The 27972-nt window shown below is 43.2% G+C and overlaps 1 protein-coding gene across 1 annotated transcript; it reads left to right on the forward strand.

Annotated features, from left to right (window-relative positions):
* The first annotated feature begins 3203 nt into the window (after positions 1 to 3203).
* angpt2b (angiopoietin 2b) lies at positions 3204 to 25400 on the forward strand. Its single transcript, XM_086192655.1, has 9 exons — positions 3204 to 3795; positions 10244 to 10399; positions 11044 to 11165; positions 14522 to 14760; positions 15104 to 15228; positions 18879 to 18980; positions 20879 to 21045; positions 23787 to 23917; positions 24001 to 25400. Exons 1-9 carry the CDS (start codon positions 3475 to 3477, stop codon positions 24159 to 24161), a joined length of 1524 nt encoding a protein of 507 aa, XP_086048781.1. The 5' UTR covers positions 3204 to 3474; the 3' UTR covers positions 24162 to 25400.
* Positions 25401 to 27972: the final 2572 nt, after the last annotated feature.

Raw genomic sequence — 27972 nt, forward strand, 5'->3', positions numbered from 1 at the left:
AGATATAATCCCTCCACCGTGTCCTGGGTCGGCCTCAAGGCCTCCTCCCAGTTGGACATGCCTGGAAAACCTCCAGAGGGAGGTGTCCAGGAGGCATCCTCACCAGATACCTGAACCACCTCAACTGGCTCATCTCGACATGGAGGAGCAGCAGCTCTACTCTGAGTCCCTCCCGAATGACTGAGCTTCTCACCCTGTCTCTAAGGGAGAGCCCAGCCACCCTGCAGAGGAAACTCATTTCGGCCGCTTGTATTCGCAATCTTGTTCTTTCGGTCATTACCCAGAGTTCATGACCACAGGTGAGGATTGGAACATAGATCGACCGGTAAATCGAGAGCCTTGCCTTTTGGCTAAGCTCCCTCTTCACCACAACAGACTGGTTTAGCACCTGCAAGACTGTGGATGCTGCCCCAATCCGCCTGTCAATCTCCCGCTCCATCTTACCCTCACTCGTGAACAAGACCCCGAGATACTGAAACTCCTCCACCTGAGGTAAGACCTCCCCCCCGACCCGGAGTGGGCAAACCACCCTTTTCCGGCTGAGGACCATGGCCTCAGACTTGGAGGTGCTGATTCTTGATCATTACCTGATGGGGTAATGTGTGCGTGCAAATTGAGACAGAGCCGCTCAGATGTAGGGATGTAAGGTGCTAGACTCTGTGCGGGGTGTATCAGACGGGAGGGGTGATTATTTGAGCGTTGCTCAGTTCTGTCAAAAAAAAAAAAAAAAAAGATCCAATCCCATCGTCTTCCTCAGTCTGAAGAACTCTAAATGTTCCCCATTTTTCTAGAGAATAAAAAAATGCTTCCGCCACACATATTATATCACATTCATTACATATGAAATTTGTTTTTTGTTTTTGAAAACTTTATTTAGTTGTTGTTTTTTTTATACATCATTTATCAAGACACTGAATAAACTCCGCTAAATGAAATCAGCAGCACGCTCGTGTTTGAACGTGAATGGGTAAAATAGTCTTTTTCTCACGCGAACACGAGCCACTGACGTCTTGTGAAATTTCCTGATGAAAATTCATCCGTTCAGAGGCGCATGCATGAGCGAGATTAAAATGAGTTGATGCCTATTGCTCTGCAGATCCCAGTCAATGATATGCTGAGTGATGTGGCCACACACTGGGGCTTAGAGCCGGCGGGTCATTAAGGGTCCACACAAGAGTGGCGGTGTGGAATGCTCATTAAGCTGGAGAGATGCAGGCTAACAGAAACGGTTCTTACTGTATTCTCGTCTCCTCGTGTGATAGTTACATGGGAAAGTCTTGGTTTATCACTCGTTAGAAGCATCGATCGGAGCAAGCAGTACTCATGGGGGGTTGGGGGGGGGGGGTCCCCCTCGCAGCTGCCGCTTTAGCATTAGGCTAATGAGAAGTGATGCAGTGACATTTACAAGAGAACCTAGAGCGAGGCCTGAAACAGCACATTCAAAAACAACACTCTGTGAGAACCGGCGGTTTCTTGGAGGCAAAAGGCCGGATGTACGCGGTGGACGCTGATGATGAGTTGTTTGGGCGTCGCTGGTGTCGACAAAAACAGAAATAAATCAGGAAACCAAAGCGCAAAAGTGGAGAACGTTCATGACCAGCAATGTGCCAGTGTACACTATGTTGAAGATACGGAGGGAAATCTAAGACGCTGAAACATACAGAAAAGGCCATTTTAATTCTCTGACGATTGCATTCAGTTTTGCCAAGGACTCAAAGAAAGTACAACTCTGACCCTGTACCCGTCTGAATTCCTCTGCTCTCTGTGTCCTGTCTCTGAGGCTGCAGTTCTAGCCACTGCCTGGTCATTTGCCATCAACCCAACCGTAGGAACTCCTGAAAAATCCTCCGATGAACATAATTTGATGAGCGCTGAAAAGTGACGAACTTGAATCACTCACCTCTGAGGGGAAATGCTCAGACCGAGTGTAATTGAGCTGGAGTGATAAGATAAGATAAGATAAGCCTTTATTCCTCCCTCAGTGAGGAAACTGGCACTGTTACAGCAGCAGAAACAGAGAAGGGGAAGCAGAAGAAGTACAGGGGCAATAAATAGCAAAAAACTATAATAAACTACAATAAAACTATAAGGCCAAACCAGAGAAAACACACCACGTCGGCTCAGACAACAAGAAGAACTAGAAACAAAGCAAGTCTTTGTTAAGACAGAAGTTCATCATATCAAAATAAAACTCAAATGATGAACAATAAAGCCACGTTTAATACAGACTTTTCCATGGAGGCAGCAAACACACCAGAGGAAGTCGAACAGCGAACACCGGCAGAATAACACCTTCTAAATACGCTTCCTATTTTCTGTCACCTTTACCCTCAAATTCCCTTTTCTATTACAGCATATTAACACATAAATGCAGTTGTTTAGTGTCTTATGTCCTGAATTTATGGGCAAAGCCGTTGCTTCAAGGTTAATTGTTGACTACAAGAATCATGTGAATTAAACTTGAGAAACGCTGTTATAGAGCTTTTGCCTGTATGCCTTCACCTGGATGATGTTGTCGACAGCTCTCTGGGAAGTGGTCAAAAAAAACCAAAACAACAACCTCTGAGTAAAAGCTAATAAAGAAGACATGATTTCAGAATGTTTTTTATCTCAAAGCATCGGCGACTAATGTCCTGAATTCTTACACTTGTGGTATAAGACTGTGTTGCAGTATGATTTGGCGATGCTGCACTTAATAAAGGGCATGCCAATAAAGTGGATTTTAAATTTTTTTATAGAGAGAGAGAGCGAGAGAGAGAGAGAGAGAGAGAGAGTGGGGGGGAAGGGAAGAGAATGGGAGGGAGCAAAAAGTTGTCAGAGAAAGTTCCTCGTTCTTGTGGGTTAGCAGCAGTGTGTATTTGTGTAGATTCCTTTTAGAACCCCTGCAAACAGGAGTGTTGTGAGAGGGAGGGAGAAAGGGTGATTGAGTGAGTGTGAGCTCAGGAAGTGTGTGTATGTGCGTGTGTGTGTGTGTTTGAATATATGATTGTGTGTGGAGTTTCACTCTCTCTCATTACTTCAAGAACTTCAACACTTCAGACAACATCCTGACGCGGGCCACTCTGTGCTCCATCCCTCTGCTCCACGCCAACACATGGACTCCAGCAGCCTGAGGAGACGAAAGCAACTTTTTTTTTGAGGAGAGATAAAGGTGGTGGTTGTGTTGGTGGTGGTGGTGGTGGTGGTGGTGGGGAGTCAGCGGTTGTTTTCCTGGATTTAGCTGCTTGTGTGGGCTGAATATCGGAGTTACAATAGGAGGTAATCCCCCTTTTCCTGTGTGTGTTTGTGTCTGCTATCTTGAGGAAGAGCGGAGCAGGAATTGAGAGCTCTGGATGGAAACGGGAGAGCCGGCCAAGAGAAAGTGATAAAACAGAAAGTGGAGGAGAAAGTGGAAACTCACCTGGCACAAGTGTGTGCTCTGTCAGGTGGATAAGCTATTAAGGTCCCCTCTCCTCACCCTCTCTTTCCCTTGCCATGGGCTGCCTGCTGGCCCCGACACTGGCCTACCTGGTCCACCTGCTGCTGGCCAGTACAGTCGGCTCAGAGCGCCAGCAGCACCATGTGCAGCACGGCCCCTGCAGTTACACCTTCATCCTCCCTGAGGTGGAGCACTGCCATTCAGAAAAGAACTTTGAGGTGACTAACACCCTTCAGAGAGACTTCCCGCCCCAGGCCCAGCCTGATATGAGTCCATCCAAGTTAGGTAAGGCCCAGAAGGAGAGGCCTTCCTGGCAGGAGAAGAAGCTGGAGAGTCTGGAGAGTGCCATGGAGAATAACACCCTGTGGCTACAGAAGGTAAGCTCTCTGAACTCTGTCATCTTCCCTGAATCTCCTCATGTCTTTTTCACATGTCACAATTTAGCCTCCAGAGCTTCAAATACAAAACACACAGTTTGTGCAGTGATCTGATAACATCTGCTGACAAGCCTTCATCATTGATAAGTTCAGTGCTTAGCTGGGATTTCCTGGACGCTTGCTATAAATTTGGCACCACAACAATGCCGGGTGTGTGTGTGTGTGTGTGTGTGTGTGTGTGTGTGTGTGTGTGTGTGTGTTTAAGACCACTGGGATGCCAAAACTCCCTGTTGCATGCAAGAGGAGAAAGACAAGATGAAATAAGTTTGCTAATATGAGACGGTGCCAAAACTGTCTCTCACTGTTAAACCCTCTAAATGAGTATTTATCCCCAAAAGCAAAATATACACTTGACTCATGTTTTCACACATTTAAAGCCAAAACAGCAAAAAAAAAAAAAAAAAAACAACAACTCCTCAACTTCCATAGAAATGTAGCATAACTGTTTCCTCAGTAGGGGAAAAAAAAAGAGGAAAGTGTTTATCAGTGCGGGACACATTTCAGCACGTCTTCTCGCTGGGCTGTTGGCCTTTGCGGTTCCATTTAACCTGGATTATGACTGGCTCAAATGAAATGATGCGATTAAAAGTTGCCACACAATAGTGTTTTCATTGCTAAGGGCATCAGGGCAAAGAATCAGTATCGGGCTATTGTCTGGGACAGACTGAGTGACACGCCACCCCTCTCCACCCGTCTCTCTATTCTTGTCTGCATCTCACTCTGAGTGTTTATCGTACACGCTAATCCTCGGGCCAATTATAAGCGTTTTTGTGTGGTGTGTTTGGATGTTAGGCAGACTGAGAGCAAACACGTTGATTATGTTGCAGGATTTGAAAATGGGGTATTATAATACTAAAGCTCTTCCTCCCCACGCTCGCTCTACCTCACACACACACCCATACACACACACACACACACACATAAATCACTGCTTTTCTCTTCTCTATCCATCTCGCTCCCTTCTATCCAGGCCGCTCTCAGATGATAAATGTGTTTCATCTCACACCTTGACTTGTCGACTACCAAATCTCCTACTCTTTGTCTATCTTGCTGGTGCTTTCTGGAAACACACACGCATACATGCTGAAATTCCCTGTGCGCACACTCTGTCTGATGCTTAGTCTATGAACCGGAGACCTAGCTTCCATGGGATGCGTCCCTTGAGGCTGAACTGTATGTGTGAGTGTTTGTGTGTGTGCGAGTTTTTGAAGGATGGAGAAAGATGGAGATGGTGCATGCAGTTTTTCCTTCTGTTCAGTGTATTATGCAAGCACTCTGTGAACGATGGACTAATGTGTAGAATACAAAAGCATCACATTTGGGTGTATTCTACTCTGCATGGTCTCCCACTGTCTCCACCAACTTAAATCCTTCCATCTAAGCAAGTTGAATTCATTTCCACCATTCTTACAACAGGCAGTACAACAGGGCTACACCTAAGTACCAAAGTTTAAAATAAGACATTGAGACAACTTAATTCTTGTATAAAACCTCTACAGACATACAGTATATCCTGCTCCACATAGTACTTGGTTTAGCTCAAGGATCCAACCACCCAGCAGGCCATCCCTACAAGGCCAAATTGCTGCATAAATACCTACAGTTTTGGTGGCATTTTTACATAAACATGCCATGACCCTGGAAAAAGGCCCTGTTGGAAATGCACCAGTGTGCTGACCGTGGAGCCCAGAGGGCAAGGACCCGTCAGCACCTTGTGGAGCTCATTGAGCTTATCTGCATAAATTGAGGAAGAACCTGGTTGGAAGCATTTGGAAGAGCTTGAGGCGTGTGTGCGCGTTTGTGTGTGTGTGTGTGTGTGTGTGTGTGCGTGTGTTTGTGTGTGTGCACGTCTGCATCTCTGTGAAACTTTGTAGGATCTCACTCAAAGCTCTCTCGGGACGGTATGACTCTTACTGTGAACCATCCACCCGAGCCCTTTGAAAGAAAACACACACCCCCACACACAAACCTAAGAGCGCACACACTAATCCAACATACTCCGCAGAGGAAACTCCAAGTGGACGTGTGCAACAGGACCGTATTAATGTTCCACATTCGTTCTCAGGAGTTTCCAAGAAGAAACAAATGTTTGTTTTACTTTGTCTCTAACTCCCAACGTAACCTTCCGCCCGGTCTCTCTTGCTATCTGCTGCCCGGAGCTTTTGGCTGAGTCGATGTGCTTTAATAGCCTGTGCAGATTATGCTAATGCAGATATATTTCAATGAAATCAATGTGAATGATTTCCCAATGAAGTTGCATTAAGCCAGGTCTTCAGTATGTCACCCACATCACACAAACTATCCAGTTTTCTCTCAAGACCAAAAACATGCACTACTTTTCTTCCCCGTTAACTAGCTCAAGTTTTACTTTTGACTCAAAAACATTCCAACTGACTTTCAGAGCTCCACTGGTTTCCAGCCAGATCTCTGAGGCTGGTTTTATTAGTATTTAAATTCATGAATCCAATGATAAATGGAATTTATGCAAACATGCATGCAAACAAGACAAGCAGTACTACAGCAGCGATTTGAGCTGCATGCTAATGTCAGCATGCTAACAAGCTGATGTGTAAAAAATGTGATTCACTGTTAAATGGGGCAGACTGGGACTGAAAACAAACAAAACCAACCCTGCCGTTTTTGGCTCAGGGCGATCAAACACCACCCACCAACATATTTGCAGCCTCTTTAGATACACAAGTCTATAACATGATTAACCAACTACTATACCACAGCAGCATGTTGTTGTTCCAGCTCAAACACAGTTATGTGGCACTAACTAACACACCAGTCAGCCAAAAAAGAGTATATAATAAAGTACCTGGCCAAAGATACATGAGCCAATAAGACTACGGTTGATGATGTGGCAGAGGACCAAACCGTCTCTGCATGCTAAACATTTTAATCGTGCATATTAGCATGGAAAGCTAAGTGATTTGACACAACAGACAGTTTGGTTCCTGTCAAAGTAAAGCACACACTGAGCTGATAACGTCAAATACAAAAGATATATTATGATATACGAATGCGCAGAAAACACACATCTTGTCAATGCAGGCTAACTGCCTCTGTACCTGATGAATAACCAGTTTAGGTTCTTTTAGAAATGCATTACAAAAAAAAAAAAAGTAGAGTATTTTACAGTCGCTTGTCCTTGGGAAGCAGAGATTAGAGATTCTCCCGTGGCAGGAAGAGACCATCAGTCCAGAATCAAGTCCTGTTCAGTATTTAATGCGAGATTACACCCCAAACAACAGGAATTAACCTGCTGATGGTGCTAGAAGAAAAAGACATAGTCTGGGAACCACTGACATCTGTACAAAAAGTGGTGGGTGAAGAAAGATTGGTGGGGCTACAGATGTTATGTTGATTATATTCCTCTGAAGACCATGAATGTCTATACAAAAGTCTTTTATCTGCAATATTGTTTGGGTTGATTCAGTCAGGACCAAAGTGCAGGAGAGAGGACCGACTGAGCATCACTAAAACACCATGTCGCAACAGTGGCTGAGAGGTCAACAGCATCATCTCCTCGAGACGATTACAGCCAATTTATACTCGTTCTCATTTCCTCCTACGCATTTCCACATCATCTCATCCTCTGATCTGAGGTGGTTTTGATGTTGTGGAAATGTTAGGAAGCGTAACTGTAATCAGTGTTCATCAGTCGTAACTCCAAATTGATTTGCTACAGTGCGTTTCGGCTGCGGCGTAGAAACCCATATACTTTGCTGCGTGGTGCAGGGTCAATGTTGAGCTCAGGCTTTAGTAAATCGGACTATGCTGTAGAGCAGGAAGATAGTGGGCTGTTTTTTAAGGTTTCTACATCGGCTGTGCATGTGTTTTCAGTAACATACAAAAAAAAATAAAAGCAAAATCTAGTTTCATCAAATATTTTCAAGTGGCTTGGTTTGCTATTCAAGGTCATATCATGTAATGGAGGTTCAGAATGTCTGTTTTTGCATAAATTGGCATTGTTCAATGTTTTTTTGGTCAAAAGGACTTACTGGGAATAGGCTTGGAATGGTTCGTCTTTTTATATTAGTCGGTCCTTGGGAAACACTGCACAGACAATTCTGTTAACCACTATGAAAAGAACAAACTTCAAAATAAAACACTTTTGATCCAACTGCCCACTGTGAATTATAATGACCGTCATACTATAGAGTTTAAAGCCAGTGCTGTTTAGATTACCGCAACATGCAAAAATCACAATGATTTTACTGAAATTGCTCTTTAATAGTAAGAATCGTTTATCTCTGGTGAAAAGTTACGTCCTAAATTTAATAGGGACCTCTTGTTTCCTGTAGCCTCGGCCTCTCGCCGGTGCATCGCGGCCAGCAGATCAGTCTCCCTCTCCTCTGTGACTGTGCGGCAGAACAAAGGTGGCTCAACAATTATGATATCAAATGATACGACTCCTTTGATTTCCTCAGCTCTGATCCGTCTTCTGTCCCCTACAATAAAACAGAATTATGCTACATCCCAAATGTGATTTATCTGGCTGCATAGTTAAGTGTGTGACAGAGCTGCAATTAGTGCAACTGGCAGTGGGAGAGGGAGTGTATGGAGACCCCTGGATTGAGCCGGATCACAGAAGGCTGTAATTGGACAGGCGTCTGATAATAGCCTCACTACACCAGGCTGATTATGAAGCAGGGATCTTCGCTGCCTCCTTTGGATGGCTTTAATCCGTTTAGTAATCTCTTCATAACCTACGTTACGGAGGATTTTTTTTTCCCCCCATTTTGCTGTCTCAGTTGTGCAAAAGGAGCAACATATGAAATGTGGACTTACAGAGCAAGAAGGAGGAAAAGGGAGAGTTGGGAAGAAAGCGGGACATAATGGGGAGACATCAAGGGGAAATAAGGGACAAAGAGAGAGAGATTACTACGGGGCAAACAATTTAATTGCCGATTCATCTCTATTTGCTCGCTTGGATCAGTCGGGGGTTTTTTATAGGCTGCTTCGTTAAAAAAATAGAAAACGCCCTCCCCTGTGATAATACATTATCATAATCCTATTCTTCTCTGAAATGGAAGAAAGAAAAAACAATCATTGTCTCATTTGAATTCTTCGATTTTTTATTTTTTTTGTGGATAGCTTCTCATTAGCTGCATCACTCGGAATGCTTTCTCCTTAGAGACTTCATTTTCCACTGATGTAGTTTAACGAGTGAAGTCCGATCTTTTCTCCCCAGAACAGTCATAAATATTGATGTTTTCCCGTTCAATATTCCACTTTGCTTTATTGCAATGCACAGGCCGTTGCCCATTAAACGCCAAACTAAATTCCATCATTCAGAAAAGCTGACTTTGTCTTCCATATAGCTTTGCTCAAACCAACCACGTTAATAGGAAAATCCATTTATTGAAGCAAGATGGATGCCATCCTGTTTTTACTGCAACATATGATGGGTTTTGCCAATGTTTCTTTCCCTGGGCTTATGATTAATTATGTCATATAGCCCCGAAGCCAGGATAGAAATGTGTTCATGCCAGCCTCCTGGTATACTATTACTGCTCTTACTCAAATCCCAGAGTAGCAGCGAGACGTGACATCATTTTTTAATGCATTCATCTATTAATGGTGGGGCGAAAGACTCTTTTTTTTCAGCATCCGTTCCTTCGGGTTGAGACACGAAAAGGTTTGAAACTGCTGGATCCTTCAGTAATTAGAACATCCTGATTCTAATATGATCTGTTTGTGAGCAGGGTCATGTAAAAACACCAAATGTGGTGGTGGAGTTTAGAATAGGAGGAAACCCCAAAAGTTTTGGTGCAGATTAGATGGCGGCAACCAGAAATTACATTTTCAGTTTTTGTTTTTTTTAACCTGTCTGCATTCCTCCCGCTGGTTGGAGAACATCCCACATTTTCCCAGAAACACCTTATGTTTCATTTCCGAATCGTTTTTTTTTTTTCCTTTCTGGTTCAGTGTTGCCTTCGTCAGTCTTGTTGGAAATTCAACTGGTCCTCACTCATTCATCGTTGTCCTGTTTGCCACGTGTTCATGCTTTCATGGTAGCAGACGCGCAGTAGAGGACAAACGGCGAGTGAGTGCGCGCTCGCGGTTTTGTGCGAAATGTTTCAGTCAGATTCACGTTGGTGTGTTGGTGTATACGGGAACTAAAGTGATGCCTTCATTCATTTTTGTCCCCAGCTTCAAAATCATGGCTGTTGCAACTGGTTTCAGAAACGGCGAATCCCATGACTCCATCAGAGTTCCTGGGAAGACAAATGTGACAAAGACAGATCGTGTTAAGATCGCTACCTCAGCATCAAGCTGAGTCTGATTATCACCGCAATTAAACCAGGAACTCTGGCATTCTGGCACCACATCATTTTCTCTCTCTCTCTCTCTCTCTCTCTGTTTCTTCTCTTTACAGCTGGAGAACTTCATCCAAGAAAATGTGCGCTCTGGGATGGAGGAAATGAAAAGAACTGCGGTACACACCCAGACAGCCGCCATGCTCGAGATGGGAACCAACCTCCTCAGCCAATCAGCGGAGCAGACTCGCAAACTGACAGACGTTGAGACCCAGGTGAGCCATGAAGGATTTGAGTGAGTGAACCTAAGCCAACTTGTTTGCAGCCAATCCAAATTAATAACTGTGGGAGGCTACACCCATCCAAAAACAAATCATGTCACTTGTGAAACTCTTGGCGAATAGCTAATTAAATGTAAATCAGATGTAGTCCTCTGAGAAGCCATGTCCAAAGGTGGTGGCGGCTGCTTTAAAACAGCTGGTGTTTGGTTCCACCAGTTGTGATTGACACAAAGAGCTGAGCTCGGCATATCTGACAACAAGCCAATTAAAACATAACTCAGTAGCACAACGCAGATGTGTTTTCCATCGTGCCACGGGGCTGTTATTACAGATACGGCTGTTTTTAAGCCTCCTGCTTTCTTTTACTCTTATCAAAGTCAAAATTAAGCGGCGACCTGCGCAAATATGCTTTGTTCAAGTTTTTGTTTCATCCGCAACTTCAAAAAGTGTCATAGGTGAACGTGTGATCACTCTAGATCCAGTTTTCATTTTCCAGATCAAAGATTTAGGAGCTGTTTGATGTGCTGCGTCCTATTTATTAACCAATCTGGTGTGCATCCTTTTAGCATGAATCGATTATCAACATACCTCATCCTTCCGCCTGCCTGCATTAGTCTTGTCTTCTCCGCCACGTGTAGGTGTTGAACCAGACAAGTCGCCTGGAGATCCAGCTGCTGGAGTACTCGCTGTTCACCAACAGGCTGGAGAAGCACATTCTCCTGCAGACTCAGGAGATCTCACGCCTCAGTGACAAAAACAGGTAAGCGTGCGCACACTGCAAAAGATTGCACTTGAGTTTTTGTTAGGCGGAGCAAGACTTTCAGGGTTGGTTGGCTGGCAGATTTTTTACATTTCAGCACCCGCATATTTTCAGTCCATTAAGTAGATAGTTGAAGTTTAAGTCATATTTTACTGTACAGGTTTAATGCCTCTGCACCAGCAGCAGTCGCAGGGCTGGAGGCATTATGTTTTTGGTATGTCCCCCAAGCCGTAAATCCGCCCACAGATCCGTCCGTCCCATTCTCGCAAATGCAATACATCACCTTGATGGAATTTAAAGGGATGTCATAAAAGGTATTCCTTTCCCGAGTCACGGCATTGAACTATTGCAAGAAAAGTGTTTTTGTAGACCAATATGACGCCAAGTTGAATATGACCTTTGTTTTCTTTTATTTTGCATTCTGACCTGTACCTACACATAATGGGAACACACAAACTGAGGGACAATGATCAAATCAGAAGATTCTGGGTCCTGCAGCTGTGCAGTGAACAGACGTGATCGTGTCACCGCCATAACACCACGAAGCCCTGACTGGTGGAAATTAGGGGGTCAATGCTCCTAGAAATGCCTCGAAGGAATTATTTTTTCAAATTTCATCTTGTCGGACTCAGAGATGAACAGAACAGATTTAGGTGGTGAAATTAGTTCTTATCAGTCTCACTTCACGTCCCACAAGTGGATTTCGTGTGTGTGTGTGTGTGTGGGGGGGGGGGGGGGGTTCTTTGTTTTTGGACATCAGGCCATGTTATACAGTGCTGGTTTTTTGAGACTTACATCCTTCAGTCTTCTGTTGCAGGATTTGGAACTCCTTACTTTGCAGTATTCTCATGAGTTCATGTGGCCATTGTAAGAAATTCAAAAAGCTTTTTTTTTTCTTTCCGAGCACAGGAGGATGTTTTCTCACGAAAAGCACCGATATAATTTACTGTATTGTGCAGGTATTCAACTGGCAAAAAAAGAACTGGAGGAGAATAAGCTGAATGACTCCGACACATCGGAAAAACATGGCACTTAACGGCAGTATAATATGTATTGTGTAAGCATGGGTGAGTGTGTGTGTTAGGAGGGGTTTCCCATTCTTCTCTCTTGGCACACAAGGTCAAACTATGGTCAGCAGGGGTTAAACAGAGGGTGACAGGCAGCGTGAAAGGGAGCGGGTGGTTGCTGTTTTCCTTTCTGATTGTTTATCATTCCGTTCGTCTTACACTGAGCGTGTCTGCCGCAAGAACTCGGTACCCCAAAGCCACCACCTGTTACACATCTGGTCCTGCTTGACCTTGCTCTGTCCTTTGATCCCCGTCTTTCAAGTTTGTTACATGAATCTGACAAATAAATAAATGAATACATGTTTGTAAGGGTAAACACCATGACGGGAGACGTGGAATTAGAAAGGTCACAGCGGATTTACAGCTGTGAAATAAAGAGGAAACAAAGAGACGAGCGGTCACTTCTGATGCCGACGAACACGGAGGCCATTTTTGAACCGCTGCCAAACTAAAAGAAGCAGAGGGACATGTTTGTTTTCACAGGGATCCCATGTAAAACACACACACACACACACACACACACACACACACACACACACACACACACACACACACACACACAGATCCCCAATCATGTGTGGCATGATAAGTTTAATTCACCAATATTTCTACAACCCCAAAACACAACTACTAACAACCACGACAGTCTGCCACTGACTTGAAATGAAACACTGCAGTTACAGTGAATTTATTTCGTAATTTTTCCACATTCTTACCTATTAGGCACTAATGGTGGTCGCCTACTATCCATTAAAATTACGTGCCAGCATGCTCGACAAACAGATGCACCCCGCGGCAGCGGTTAATGTGGCTTTGTATTTCTTTTTTTCTTTTTTTTTGGTCATTACTCACCGAGAAAATGATCTAGAATTTACATGAACTATTGGAAACACATCATTGCGGTTCAGAGAACATCCTGGGTTGTGCTGTGAACCACAGTGTGATAAATACCTGTGTGCCACTGTGAAGTCCAGAAATTGTTGGGAACAACTGATGTGGACATCTGCGGCCTTATGCCAGGAATTTGTTTCCACCATAAAAAAGGATCCCAATTGATTTTTATGGGCATTGTGCAGTGCCAATGCCACGTAACCCTAATAATAGACCACAAGCACCACACAATGATGCTTTCAAGAGGTCGGCATTACGTGTTTTTGAGAGATCGCCCTCTTACACACAGCAGATATAAATAACCTCCTTACTTTGATGTTGTTGGCAGGGGCAATAACAGATTTTTCAAGATACTGGAACTACACTCTTTCCGTAGGAAACACACAACTTAAGTGCTCCTGATGCACTCGCGGCTCGACAACGTGAAGCTTGTGGCAATAGCACTTCACAAAGATGAGATCTCTGGGGGTGCAGAAAAAAAGCTGAGCCAGGTTGGCTTGTAATCCTGCCTGTCACATGTATGGAATCATATACTGAATACAGCCTGACGTTCACACGGATCCGCATGCAAAGCCTCCATTTTGAGGCATTAAACGATAATACAACTTTTTCACCGTAATTTGTTGAGAAACAAGCCCGACACTGTATATGATAGGCATAACATTTCATTTGTTTCAATGTGCTCCGGATCATTCTTACTGTGCTTCTGTAGCGTCACACTCTCCGCTTTGACTGTTCGTCAATGTAAAACAGCCTCCACACAATATCAACCAATTTGTTAACTTTGCTCTGCCAATGTTATTGACTGTTTTTCCCCACGAAGCAAATTTGAAATTGAAGTGATGTCTACTGATTTTAACTGACCCAGCTTTTGTTCCAGCAGCAGAGCTGTTGCCTAAAGTGGGAGACTGAAGATATTTAGTGACGACTTGTGCGCAGGACTTAAAAGTAGCTTGTTCAATCTGGGTGGCTAGATTGTTTCAATAAATAACGGCTGCATAGTCGTTAGTCAAAGCCATAAAGATCCGGCTGCAGGGATTTATGATGTTCATTTAGAGGTGTGGGTGTGACACCTTTGTGGGCACGGGCACACACACACACACACACACACACACACACACACGTTGTCACATTGTTGCCTCACGGCTATCATTGAGGGGCTTTGCATGCAGCCCCATCTGTGATTATTGCAGCACAGGTGTTTATATGATGTTATGAGCTGATGTCTATTAATCACCTTCATGCAAATATGCAATTTGTGCAGCCTTCATCATCAAGCGTCAGCCTGCGCCCACCTCTATGCCTTATGCCCTTCATAATCCCATGTGCATTTTTGCTCCCAAACAAAAAAATAATAAGAGACTTTACTAGGCTGAATGAATGTTTGCTTTTTGGCAGTTTTCTGGAACAGAGACTCTTGGCGTTGGAGGCTCGCTATGGGAGGGAGCTGCAGGGTTTGCAGGGTGAAAAACAGCAGCTTCAGGAGCTACTGGAGAGGCAGAGTGACCTGGTCAGTCAGCTCCAGGGTGAACTGGGCAGCTCCACACTCAACAGCACGTTACTGCAGAGACAGCAGGCGCTGCTCACCGACACTGTTCAGCAGCTGCTGGCGATGGTCAACCGCTGCAGTGGTGAGGGTGAGGACGAGCCTCAAGACTCCCATTTACACCAGTGTTCTCAACTCTCATTGCATGATTGTAATTGCTATCGCAGACGTTCGTTTCCTCCAAAGAGCAGCAGAGCAGTCTTAAGGTAACGAGGAGGAATCCACTTCATGAATGCAGAGATGGGATGTTTTCTCTCATCGCTCACAGTTCAGCGCTCAGAGGCACGTGTTCATGAATGCGCTGCAGAATGAAGCTGGAGCTTAACATTACAAGAAGACTCACATATGGGGTTGGGATTTGTGTGCAAAAGCCCAGAAGGTTGCCATCTGTAAACACATCCCCACATGTGTTTATTTATTTATTATTTTTGCAGCGATCTCCACTGTGCGCAAGGAGGAGCCGCTCAGTTTCAGGGACTGCGCTGAGATCCTGAGATCCGGAGTGACAGAGAGTGGAATATATCGCATACGCCTTCCTAACTCCACCCACACTGTCAAGGTAGTAAGGCTTTAAAGGTCATCGACCTTTTCCTGTAAATATCACCAAACTGACTGCGACAGAAAACATACTTTAGAATATACTTAGAGAGGGAATCATTGCTACTTCTAACTTCCAACACACAACGTCCACAGTGATATTCATTCTTTTCTCTTTTTTTGTTTTTTTTGGGGAGCGAACTAAACACTGGGAGGACAAAGTGGTGATGTAATGGGTATTTGCTGTGGTTTTTGTTATCCAGGTTGAAGGAAATGCCATGCTGGTTTAGAGAGAGTGAAAATAATAAGCAACAGGAGCATTTTGCCTGCAGGCGTCATGGCGAGGGAGTGTGCGCTGCTGAATGCAGAGTCAGAATAACTCAGAAGGTGCCTCCGCTGACCTGAAGGAGCAGGCCCTTGCTAATTCAAGCATCCACCAGCAGGCTACCCTCTTTTTTGGATCACAGCTAGCACTCCTGGCTGGGATCTTTACGGTCTTGTCTTATTCGAGAAAGAAAAAAAAAAAAGACAGTTTTTCATTACTTTCACTCCAGTTTGCTGGTTGGCACTGGCTCCTGCTCTTTCCCTTCATCTCCTGTGGGCAAGGCAGCCAGGTGTTAGGCAGTTGTGCCATGTGTTTCCTGCCAACTGGGGCCAATGTTCGCTTTCCACTCATGCAAGTTAGCGCTTCCCCAATCATAGCTGCTTTCAATCTACGCCATCCAAACTCCAATGTGGCAGGCAAGCCGGGTGGCTGCACAAAAGTGGGGCAGATACAAATTGCCCTATTTTTCAAGCAGAGTGTAGGATTTCTCAGTTGGACAGGAGTCAGAGCTTATACACTTGTGGCTGCGAAGGTTATCATCTACTCATCCATCGAACTTTCAAACACCAAGACTGTGGAAGAAAAAAATGATCCAAACCAAATAATTCGGTCTGGATCAACATAGCTCTGTTATACATATTTTCTGAGCTACATATTAAGGGATAATGAAATTAAACACATTAGGCTCTCTAAACACATATCGAGAAGTAACGATTTTGCCCTTTGGAAGCCCTTTAAAAGATAAAGACCATGAAATGATCTTTTCTGAAAATCACAATGCAGCTTAAGTTTTGCGTTTTATTAAAACGAATCTGGCCCCAAATGACTCAATGCAGGCTAATAATATGTCAATATGGAGTATTAGATGTGGGATCCGGTCTAAATCTGAATAACAACCACATTTGGGAAATTGAGAATTCTATTTCAGGGCCTTGTTTTTGTATTTGCTCTGAGGCTCAAAGTGCCAGAGGATACTGCCCGCTGGCTCCTTTTACTGTAGTGGAAGCCTGTCTTGACCTTGCTTTCCTAATGTGGGAAAGTTCTGGCAACTTGAATTTCTTGCAGAAAAAAGCCAGTTGAGATGTCAAAACAGGGAGCTCCCTGGGGACGCTGTGCCCATGCCCACAACAACACCACGTGACTCTGAAGATACATGGGTCAGGGCGGTTGATGGTGGGTGATATTCAGTAATCAAGAGCGTTTCTCTAGGAAGAATTAATTTTTAAACTAACAAGAGGCTATATTATATATATATATATATATATATATATATATATATATATATATATATATATATATATATATCAATGTTTCACACTGCATTCTTGAGGAATATGAATTCAAAAGGGTCTCAGGAACAAAAATGCATCTAATCTTAGCACCCATGGGAGAAGTCCACACACACATTTAATCACTATCCCCTACGGGAGGCTGGAATATGTCCGGTCACACACCTAGAACGGGTAAAAACACTCCCTTTACGAGTATAAATTTCAACTTGTGTCAAAAGATGAATAAGTACTATTCATTTGTTCGTCCATACATATCTATACACAAAGAAAAATTTGCAGCCAAGACAGAAAGAAAACAGTGAGGGTAACCCAAAACGCAGATGCCCCCCAGGGGTTAAGCGAACACGCTGATATGCTGGCGTTTCCTTCCCACCTGGGTCGGATCATCGTGACACTGTGAAATGTTCCGTTTCCCCTGAATTCCCGAGGCTACCAAATCAAATCACGAAAAAAAAAGCATAGGCAACAGGGGAGGAGAATCGGGAGGTGAATAAAAAAGAAATGACCTGATATTAATAAAAAAAGAAAATATACACATAAAATGAATACATATCCAATGGATGGAGAAAAAGAAATATGTGTCAGGGGGGCACAGACAATAGACTTCAGTTTAGGAAAAAGAAAAACCTAAAAAAAAACAACCCAATAATAATGGCAAAAATAAATAAAAATGATATAATTAGAATTTTAGAAAAACTGAACTAAAAAAATACTGTCAAAAAATAACACCATGATTTCTTTTAAAGAATAATTTCTTTCTCCTTTCTTTGAGGCCCTCCTGTGCCTCCGTAGAGTTCTTGATCTGTCAGAACTTTGTCGCCACTATTTTAAAAAGTTCCTAAACTGTGTGTAAATGAGAGAGGCAGCATGAGAGCCTACAGAGATGGAGCTCTAAAATCTGAGTATTTCACCGTCTCGTTGGTCAGTTCCAACACAACCCATAGCTTTAACATTTGTCTTGTGTACAAAGTGGCGAGAAACACACTGTCTGTTGCTCCTCTTGAGCCGAGGATGTAATCTTGTATTACCTGCTAAGCCGGGTTTAATAGAACCTTTATTACATTGTTGCCAACAGTGACGTGCGGTGAGGTTCATGGCTGGTGAGGCACTGACTTCATCACAATCAGATCTGCAAACATATGGAAAAAAAAAACTGCATTTAATAATAAAAAACAGACAAAACATGTTCTCCGTGTTTTGGCTTCTGTCTGCCACAGCTTCTTCAGCGCTTTGGATACTTTAGCGTGAACCTCCTGCTTCGATTGAAAATCCAATTTAAAAAATTGTTTTAGCTTAGAAATGTAATCCTCCATTGTGAAATGACGGCCACTCAGGAGAAGAAGAAGAAATAACTGAGTGACTGCACTTGACTTTCCTGACAGTAAATTGTAGTTTGCCGTCACTTATCCTGCAGCGGAGCGGAGGAGGCGCAAGCAGAATCCCTGGGCTCACTAGCGCCTCCTCCGTGAGGCAGGAGAACTGCGTGCCTCACCCGGCACCTTTTCGCAGCCGTTTTGGGATCGCTCAGCACAAGAAACACGTTACACACACATACAGTTTTCGACAAAAACACTATACGTTATATTCACCAGCTAAACTATAGAAATGTAGTTTATATAGCAAAAGTACTTGAACATTTTAATAGCGACATAGAACGAGACAGCAATACGGGCTCCCTGCGCAGCAAGCAGCACAGTGAGCCGAGTCATCGCGCAGCCGCCTGGTGAGGCGCAGCCGCCTGGTGCCTCACCGCACGGCTCTTCTCAGTATTTGAACGATAAATATGAAAAATCGATGATCTTGAATAAAAAATAACTTAAAACTGGTTTAGTTAAAAGCAAAAAACTTTATAGTACAAATCAAAGGATCAATACAATAATTAAATTTATTTTTTTCAATTTACATTTTTTTCTTTCCATGATGACAGGTGAGGCACGGCCTCACTTGCCTCCCCTGACCGCAAGTCACTGGTTGCCAACTGATCAATTATTCCTGGTCAAAGACTCAAAACAGGAAGAATTAGACGGAGCTCTAATTTGCTTTGGTTTTCTGCAGGTTTTCTGTGACATGGAGACGAGAGGTGGAGGCTGGACGGTGCTGCAGCATCGCAGAAACGGATCTGTTGATTTCCACCGCGGATGGAGGGACTACAAAACGGTGGGTGTGTCACTTCCCGGTGACTGTGGGTGATATGGGTCTTTATTTTACAGTGGGACAGGAGCTTCCGCGAACTCTGCACAGGCGGAGGGGGTGAGATCGCAGCTGGCCTGTGATTCCCAGGTGACCTGAGCTTGTTGGATTTGGCCGTGCTGGTGTACCTCCCCTGTTATTGCACCTGCTCGTGCTCCCTCGCTGTCATACTCCCACACACACACACACACACACACACACACACACACACACACACACACACCACACACACTTCACCTGAAAACTGCTTTTATCCATCTTCAAGTTTTCTGCAACTGAATGTGAATATTTCCAAACATGAACTGCCAAAAAAAAAAAAAAAAAAACTAAGTGGGATGGAAAGTTGAGTGCACTTTGTGTGTGTGTGTGTGTGTGTGTGTGTGTGTGTCTGTGTCTGTGTGTGTGAGGCTTTAGATCAGGCTTTTTGAATGTAATCCCTCAGTCGTCTCTGCAGGATCAATACTCTCTTTGCTGAATGAAAAAGGTAAAGAAAAAACACACACACACAAGGCTTGAGAGCCATTTTGACGATTAGTAGATGACACACTGGACAAATGAACAAGGGCAGTTTGGCTTTCTTTTTCTTTGATTGAACTGAGTAATTTTGCTTTCACCAACAGCAAATAAATAAATAAATAAATAAATAAATAAAATAAATTGCCAGAGCATGGATTGAAATCAAATGCAGAGACGATTGTGACTGCAAGCAATATAAGTGAAGGAGCGAGACGAACACAATTAAAAAAAAAAAGAAAAAGAAAGAAAACCTCTTTCAAGAACAATATTTTTACAAGTGGATGATGAATGTTTGGCTCGAGTTGGGGCGTGGGAGCACAGAGGCCCGGCAGATAACTTATGTGGCGACTGAACGCTCTGCTGCCCTCGTCGGTACCAAAGACTCACGAGAGTTCTTCTGTCACACGGAACAAAGAATTCTTCATCTCGACTGATGTGGAGCTGGATTATTAACTGGATTATTACATTAAATGGGCTGATTGACTGATATGTAGATGCTTTCATGTATTTCACCCTGGCGTCTGTCAAATAACTAATGATTTAAACTCAAAAGCCCACTGGGATTCATATTTATCCCCTCCTTGGTGGCGACTGTTTATCCGTCAACAGGATGATACAAAAAGCGTGAAGCTGATTTTCACCAAACCTGTTTGAGGGGTGTTGTTCGCGCAAAAGGAGAATCCATTACATTTGAGGCAGATTAGTCACAGCGCCACCTGATGGCAGCAGGAATTGCCATGTTTTACACCTTAAGAACTTGGTGATGGGTTATTGTGAAGTTAAGATTCGCCTAAAAAGACTAAATAAATCAAGAGGAGCTCAGCAGCTATCAGGTCTACAAGCAGGATGTGGGACCTCAGAGAATATTCTCCCAGCAAAGGAAACATTTTTTACCCCGTCGGTATATTTTTCATGTAACAGTTCTGTGGATCAGGGGCAGTCTACCACTTGTCAACCTTGTGTATAAAAAAAAAAAAAAAAAAGTGGAGCGAGTGTACAAATCATCACAAAACAGAGCCAAGACGTGGGTCAAACTGCGTACTGAAGTATCTTTATTGTCTCCTGTGTCGTGATGTGGGACACAGTACTACTTTATTATCCTGTTCTAGCGCAGTTTGTAATACCGCACTGTCTTTTCCATTATTTTTCATATTGATCTGCAGTTTTTTAAGTCTCAGCTGACTCATCCCTACTGTACTGGCCTGTCCAAAGCCATCACAATGAGAAACTTCTTAAACTGAGGTCCATTCTCACACATCAAAAAACACCGTCCTGAGATTAAACAAAAAAAACCCTTCCCCTTCGCTCCAATATTTTCTTACTCTGTAGCTTCTTTGTGTCTAATCCAGGGTTTCGGAGATCCGTCTGGGGAACACTGGCTGGGAAATGATATCATCCACAAACTGACCCGATCCCAGGAATATAGTCTGCATGTCCAGCTAAAAGACAGAGAGGGGAATGAGGCTTACTCACACTACCAGCGCTTCTACATAGACGGAGAGGAGCACAACTACAGGTACATTTCATTTAATTCATTATTTTTGTCAGCAATTAGTTCATCGTATGACAACACAACACCTCAGCTGTCCAATCCAGCTCTTTCTTCCACTCTGTCAGATATCGAACTTGAACAGGACCAATAATGAAGGCGTTCTACTTCATTTAAGTGGTTTATCAAGAGCCTTCTTTAGTGAAAGGCGTAATTGAAGTCACATAATTTCAGTTGTTTCTCTCCAAGGCTTCTAATATCAGGTCATTTTCACAAGCAGGTACATTAATAAAGCTTTCTTATCCCCCAGCACTCATATTTCTAAGAGTGTCATTCAAAGGGATGAGCTGGCTCTTTCGTCTGGCTCCTTCCTTTCTTTCTTTTTTCCCCCCCAACACAGCTGCTCCTGATGTGCCCCAAAAGGAGTCACATCCACTAACTTGATAAGACCTGCAACCACTAATATGATTTTGCGCGGCGGTGCATGCAGGCTTCCTCCTAAGTAGACAGACACAAATTATAAATTCATAAAAAATGTGCAGAGGTATTCCCCTGAATGGAGGTTCTGATATAAATCATAATCACTGGTGGGGGGGCTTGTTTTCTAGGTTCTCTTAGTTGCGCAGACGATGGAATTTTCCTGAGTTTGTTCCACATTTGTTGCACAATGACACTATTTTTTTATTTATTTATTTTTTTGCTGGAAAGGCCGTGTGAGGTAAAGGTAAAAAAAAAAAAAAAGCTCCACGTACGGCTTTATTTTGTGAAATTTAATAAATCTGCATGCTAAAGACACCCCACCCCCTCAACTCCCACCACTCCCTAGAACACCACGGCGGTCTTCACCTAAACCTCAGCATCATCATTCCTACATTCATCATCAGCATGACAGACCACTTTCCCCTCTGAGTTAGCCAAGAATAACTTCTGCCACATAGGCGTTCCTTTTAATGTAACATTAAATCTGTCGTGAAAGGATACAGATATAAAACTACAGCCACCTTGAGGAGGATTAGCTCGCGGTCTCTGGTGCTGCTGAAGCATGCGGAAGTCAGCGCTAATTCAAATGTGACGGAGATTTCCCAGATTTGGTACGGTCCGCAGTAACAGCCTGTAGTTGCCATCCTGTTTAATATGATTTCCTGCACATTGCTCATCAATAATAATAATAATAATGATAGTAATGATGATGATGATAATAATAATCGTACTAACAAATAAATAAATGTATAATATATCCCATCATATGTTATTCTAGACCATCATTAGTCTCAACACTGTCCTTCTAACTCCCCTCTCGCTGCTGCTGCTGCTGCTGATGATGATGATGATGATGATGATGATGATGATGATGATGATGATGATGATGCGTCGTCCTGCCCTGTGAACTTAGAAATTCAAGAGGAGGATTCTTCATTTACTCATCACAGACAGCGAGCCCCTGGGTTTAGATGGGGGGGGGGTCACATAATTCAGGGGAGAGTCCTGTCCTAATGAGACAGAATGACAGGGCAGCAGAGAGGCCAGGCAGCAGGACTGACCTCCTTTAACCCCTTTAAACCAGCACACACACACACACACACACACACACACACACACACACACGCTGAATGACTGAAAACAGGAGTGAATCAGATTAACTCATGCAGATGCTCGTTCAAACTGCTGTTTCACAAAGCACAGTTGGAGGGGAGACGGTGACGAGGGTTCTCTGGGTTCTAGTTCTTGTATCGTTGTTTGGTAAACTAGGAAGACGGTGCCCAGCACTGAAACATCTACCCAGAGGTTGTTTTGATTTATCCTCATTACATATTGATTGTGCAAATAATTTATTCGGGGTTATTTGGCAAGCATTTTATCCAACATTCAAACATGGACAGACTTGAATTTAGCAATAAAAGCCACAACAGAAAAGAGGGCTGGACCCTGTCTAGCTCATGGTGCAGCTGATGTGGAATAAATGACACTGAATTGAAAGCCAACAGCAAACTACAATGATCTTTTTGATTCACCGGATTAGACACTGAAACTTCAACTTTATTCAGTTAAAAACTTCCTCCATCACGTGCGCCTCCGGACCTCTTGTTGGCAGACAATGAAGTCTCCCCCTGAATCTCGATACAACAGATTTAATAGGCGTCGCTGTTCTTGTCTGGACAAACTTCGCGTTTCAAATGTAACTTATGAACTTTGCAAATACTGGAAAACCACTGTCACGGTTTAAGGAAGCTGCGTGCAACTCCAATTCCAAATCTGCGCGTACAGATTATGACAGGAGTACAGGGTTGTGAAAATATCAAAATCTCTTTTTTATTCTTTTGGCACCACGAGGAGCTCCGTTGAATGATTATGTAGTTTACCAACGAAAGATTGATTGAGGAGATGGTAAAGTTGAATAGATTTTAGGTCGATGCTTATCATTCACTACTTTTCAAGCTAGCTGTGTGATATTTCACCACAAAAAAAGTGTATTTGGCCTTTCAAGTAGTTGTCTGACGACCATAGTAGCACAGTGCGTGATGTCGCAGTTTGTTTTCAGCTCAAATCGTCATAAAATGTTTGTTTATTATCGAGCATACGGCCGGAAAAAGCGGCCGTGGGTTATGTTTTTAGCTTTAAGCTAAATATGCGTTGCTGAATCTTTCCGCATTCTGGAGTAATGAAGAAAGGACACGGGAAGGAAAAAGAAAGTCTTCAAGACACTTATTTGTGAGTTCTGTCTTTCGCAAATGTTGAGATTTTTGCCAACTATATTTTTTCATGGTCAGTCTTCATGCTGATGGCTTCAGTGGAACGGCGGGACGGACCAGCAGCCTCACCCACACCGGCACCCAGTTCAGCACCAAAGACAGAGACAACGACAGCTGCACCTGCAAGTGTGCACAGCTGGCGTCCGGAGGTACGCCGCCTCCCTACTCGCCCGCTACTCCTCCCCCGTCTGTCTCTACATTTAATTGGTCCTGTCTATCATTTCCTCCCCAGGTTGGTGGTTTGAGGCCTGTGGTCCATCCAACCTGAACGGCATATATTACCCCGGCACGTCCACTGTAGTTCGCTACAACGGCATCCAGTGGTATTACTGGAAGGGTCCAAATCTGATGGCTACCATGTCAACCATGATGGTCCGTCCAGCAAACTTCTGATGGCTCATCCTTCCTCTCAGAGGGTCATCCTCTATGAACAATATCTGAGAGGTGGTACGTTTTGGAAGAAATATTAATCAGCTGCCAGACGTCATCACACGAACTCTCGGTGGATGACTTTGCCGTCAGGGAATTCAAAAACACACTCACACCGGCGCCAAAACTGTTTTTCAACTAGCATTGTTGTGGTATAAGCTTTGGTATAAATATGAAACCAAAATACTAGAAGTCAGCTAATCCAACGATCAATTATATAATCCCAGATTAAGCACAATGTAAACCGATTAACCTTTACGGACAAATCTTAACAATTCATTGTTGTTGTTGTTTTTTTTTTTTAATTTCGTGTGTTTGTTTGTTTTGCCTTTTTTCTTTCAAATGAAAATGACGTCCCCAGTGTTGGCTACAGTTATAGAGCTCAACAGTGAGCTTCCAGGATTGATAATCCCATTCATGTTCGCCAATATCAGATTACATTATTAGCCATGATGTTACAGCCATTAGCCATTAGCTCCGGGAGACTGTGAGACAACGGTGGATGTTCATGATAAAGTCTCGGATGCGTTTAATATCGACCTTTTTTGAAGAGTAAAACAGTTTTATTTGCAATCTCAAAGAAGAACTTGGAAGAAAAAGCACTGGAGTTTTGTCTCTTGTGCCTCTGTGCACTTTGAAGTCAGGTCAAAGCTGGAGATGAGTACTTCTTTAAGCCTCGTACTTTTGCATTTCTTATTTTGTTTGTTTTTTTCTTTATCGCTGAATCAATATTTTATGGTTAGGATTCACCTGCTAGTTGGTTGGATGTGGTTCCGCGTTTAAATTCGAAAATTATCATTGCAAAATTCTGACATTGGGGATCATTTTCATTCTTTTCTGGGATTTTATTTGATAGCCAATGCTTTTTTGTGGTATTTACAATATAGGTTTGATTCATATTCAGCTATCGTGCTGGTTGGTAACTGGAATGCAGCAGCAGCGCAGGACTGTAAAGCATCAGCAGTTGTTTAAATCTACAGTTCACCGGTATGGTGAGTGTGAGTGACTAACACTGTTCATAAAACAAAACCATAAAAAGAAGAGCAACAATAAGAGGCTTCTTCCTTCCAGACGGCTTCGGAGTGAAATATCCCTCGCTCCAGTCACACCTCTCGTAAAACTTTATTTGTAAGAGATTTTGCTCGTAAAAGTACATCATGCGCTTTCATCGGTGTGATTTACTTTGAACAATAAAACATTTGTAATAACATCTGGAGGCAGATTCATTTTCGTTAAACAATCATCATATATATAGTTAACTAGAACCTTCGGTGCCAGGTGCTTGTTGCCATGTAAGTTAAACCACGCAAGGCAGGACACAAACGCAGGGACGCAGTCAGATTGGTACGTCCTCGCGCCACTGATCTGATGAATCATCCAATAACACCGGTCCCTGTGGTAGCTGTTAAGAAGCAAATGGCTTTCACCTAACACTCACCTGTACCCGCTGTAAACAAGGAGAACGAAGCGCGTTGTTACCGCTGCTTAACGGGGAGACGACACATCCACCGGCCATGTCTACAACGTCTGTTAATTGTTGCACTTCATCAAGGACGGATACAACACCTCTCACCCCCTGCTTCCTCCCAGGAGTCATTCAAGTCTGACTGACAGCTAGGAAATATGGTGTAACTGGTTCACTTGATCAAGTGTGCCAGGTACTCATGTTTATTTCAGTCCGTGCCGAAGAGATTTAGTCACAAACATTAACTTTGTTATAAAAAAAGCACACACACACACACACACACACACACATATATATATAAATATATATATATATATATATATATATATATATATATATTCTTTCTTCTACACAAATAAATAGCTTCTCTTTGTAAGGCTTCAACGAATCTGCGAGCTGCCTGTGATTTACTACTCCATTAGGAAAAATGCTGGAGCAGCTCTAGACAGTAAAACTACTGCCGCGCTACAATGTGTCTGATCATATCTGCAATCTACTGTGCAGTATGTGTATAAATATTTGATGCAATCATCCTGGAATCTGTGAGGAAACACAGATGATACAAATATCATAGCAAGGGGCCAGGAGCTCTAGATTTACAATGTTTGTATACGCGTCGGTTCTTCTATCAGAAGTGAGGCACATAACACTCCTACGCACGCGTACACACGTGTGCATGTAGCGCTTGCATGCAGTGACCCCGTTGCTAAAGAAGTTTATTACAACCTCCAAGGGCTGGACAGGTGATAGATCACAGCGGGGGAGGCCAGGGGTGAATCCATCAAAGTGACTTTAATAAAGATCACTTGATTTGGCCTGCTGGTTCAACAGATGAAATGAGTGCATTCAGGTCCAGTGAGGCGGACCGAACTTGGGGCTATTTCTCTGCTTGTCTCAGTCAAATGTGTGTGTGTGTGTGTTTTTTTTTTTTTTTTGTAGGTTTAGAATTGAGTTACAATATTAACATTCTATTATATACAACAGATTTCACAGTTGGGGACTTGTTTTTATTGGCCAGCGATAACCTTTCAAAAATACAGGTTACTATAACAAGCATGAAGGAAATATTAGGAGTGCTGCGCTGGGTCTAAAAAGCCAAAGTGAAGGCCAAAATTGTAAAAACAAACAGGTGCTCTTCAAGGATGAGAAAAAAGATTCGAGGCAGCATGAAATAAATTCTCTGGAGCAAACGGACAATTCAGCAAGTCAAATGTGGTGCAAACAGACTTGACGTCCTCAGAGTCAACAAAGAACGCCGCGTGAACTTTCGTCTGCCCTGGTGTCATTTGCAATCTCTCATTGGTGCGGCACATTCAGGGAGTCATTCGTGCAGCCCAGATAATGACATCACGACATGCAGATGTAAATGCATCCAAAAGCAACGCAGGAATGTTTATTTCTACGTACTGAGCATTTGGTTCTGAGTCTACTGTAAATATCCAGTGAGCTTTTCCATGGAGGAGTTCATTCGTAGTTTCACAGCCTCTTGACGATGGAGGAATTCTCCTGATTCCTTCAAATTTGAGGGGAGACTGAACCACTTCTTCAGGGTTAATGAAAGACAACCCTGTTAATACAAATGCGACGGCATGTCTATGCATGATAAAGCAATTTAATTCTCCGATTTTATACCGTTCTCATGCTTACTAGAAATCATGGCGAGGGTTATAAATACAACAAAGAAAAAAAATGCTTATGAAGAGATGTGCGTGAACGTTCCTGTTTCTTTGTTTCTGTTATATTTTACATATGTCACGTATCTCTGGTACAATAAATCTGGAAAAAAACAAACAAATCCAGAAACACCTTTGTTAGCCTTCGGTATTGACGATGTGATAATGTCACGGACTCGGAAATAGTTTTGACTTTGGAGATACATGATAGGAATGGTTGATATTTGAGAAATTTGGACCTTGATTCTTCATTCTCGTGCCATTGGATGATATTGTAGCGACTGCAAGCTTTGGTTTTAGCAAGTTTGGAGTAAAGCAAGTAGCCTAGCTTATAAAACACACATTAGAAAAAAACACAAAAAAGACGGACAGAGACAGAGGAGTGTGTGTGTGTGTGTGTGTGTGTGTGTGTGGTGGGTGTGTGGGAGATGGGGTGGGCAATGGGTATGCATACGTGCTCCTGTTGTTCCTGTTGTTCCATCAACAGATGTGAGCAGGGTAGCCCATAATCTGAGCGGTTTCTGCTTCCCTAGCATCTGAGGATACATCATCCAAACCAGCCAGACTGATAGATGCACGGACGAGAGAAAAATGTCCAGAATGCAGGAGAGGGAGAGGAGAAATGGGGCGGCAGAGC

The sequence above is a fragment of the Aulostomus chinensis genome, chromosome 22 (genome assembly GCF_037954235.1).
Source record: "Aulostomus chinensis isolate RoL2024-O1b breed Wild chromosome 22, RoL_Achi_v1.0, whole genome shotgun sequence".
Classification (NCBI taxonomy): Eukaryota; Metazoa; Chordata; class Actinopteri; order Syngnathiformes; family Aulostomidae; genus Aulostomus; species Aulostomus chinensis.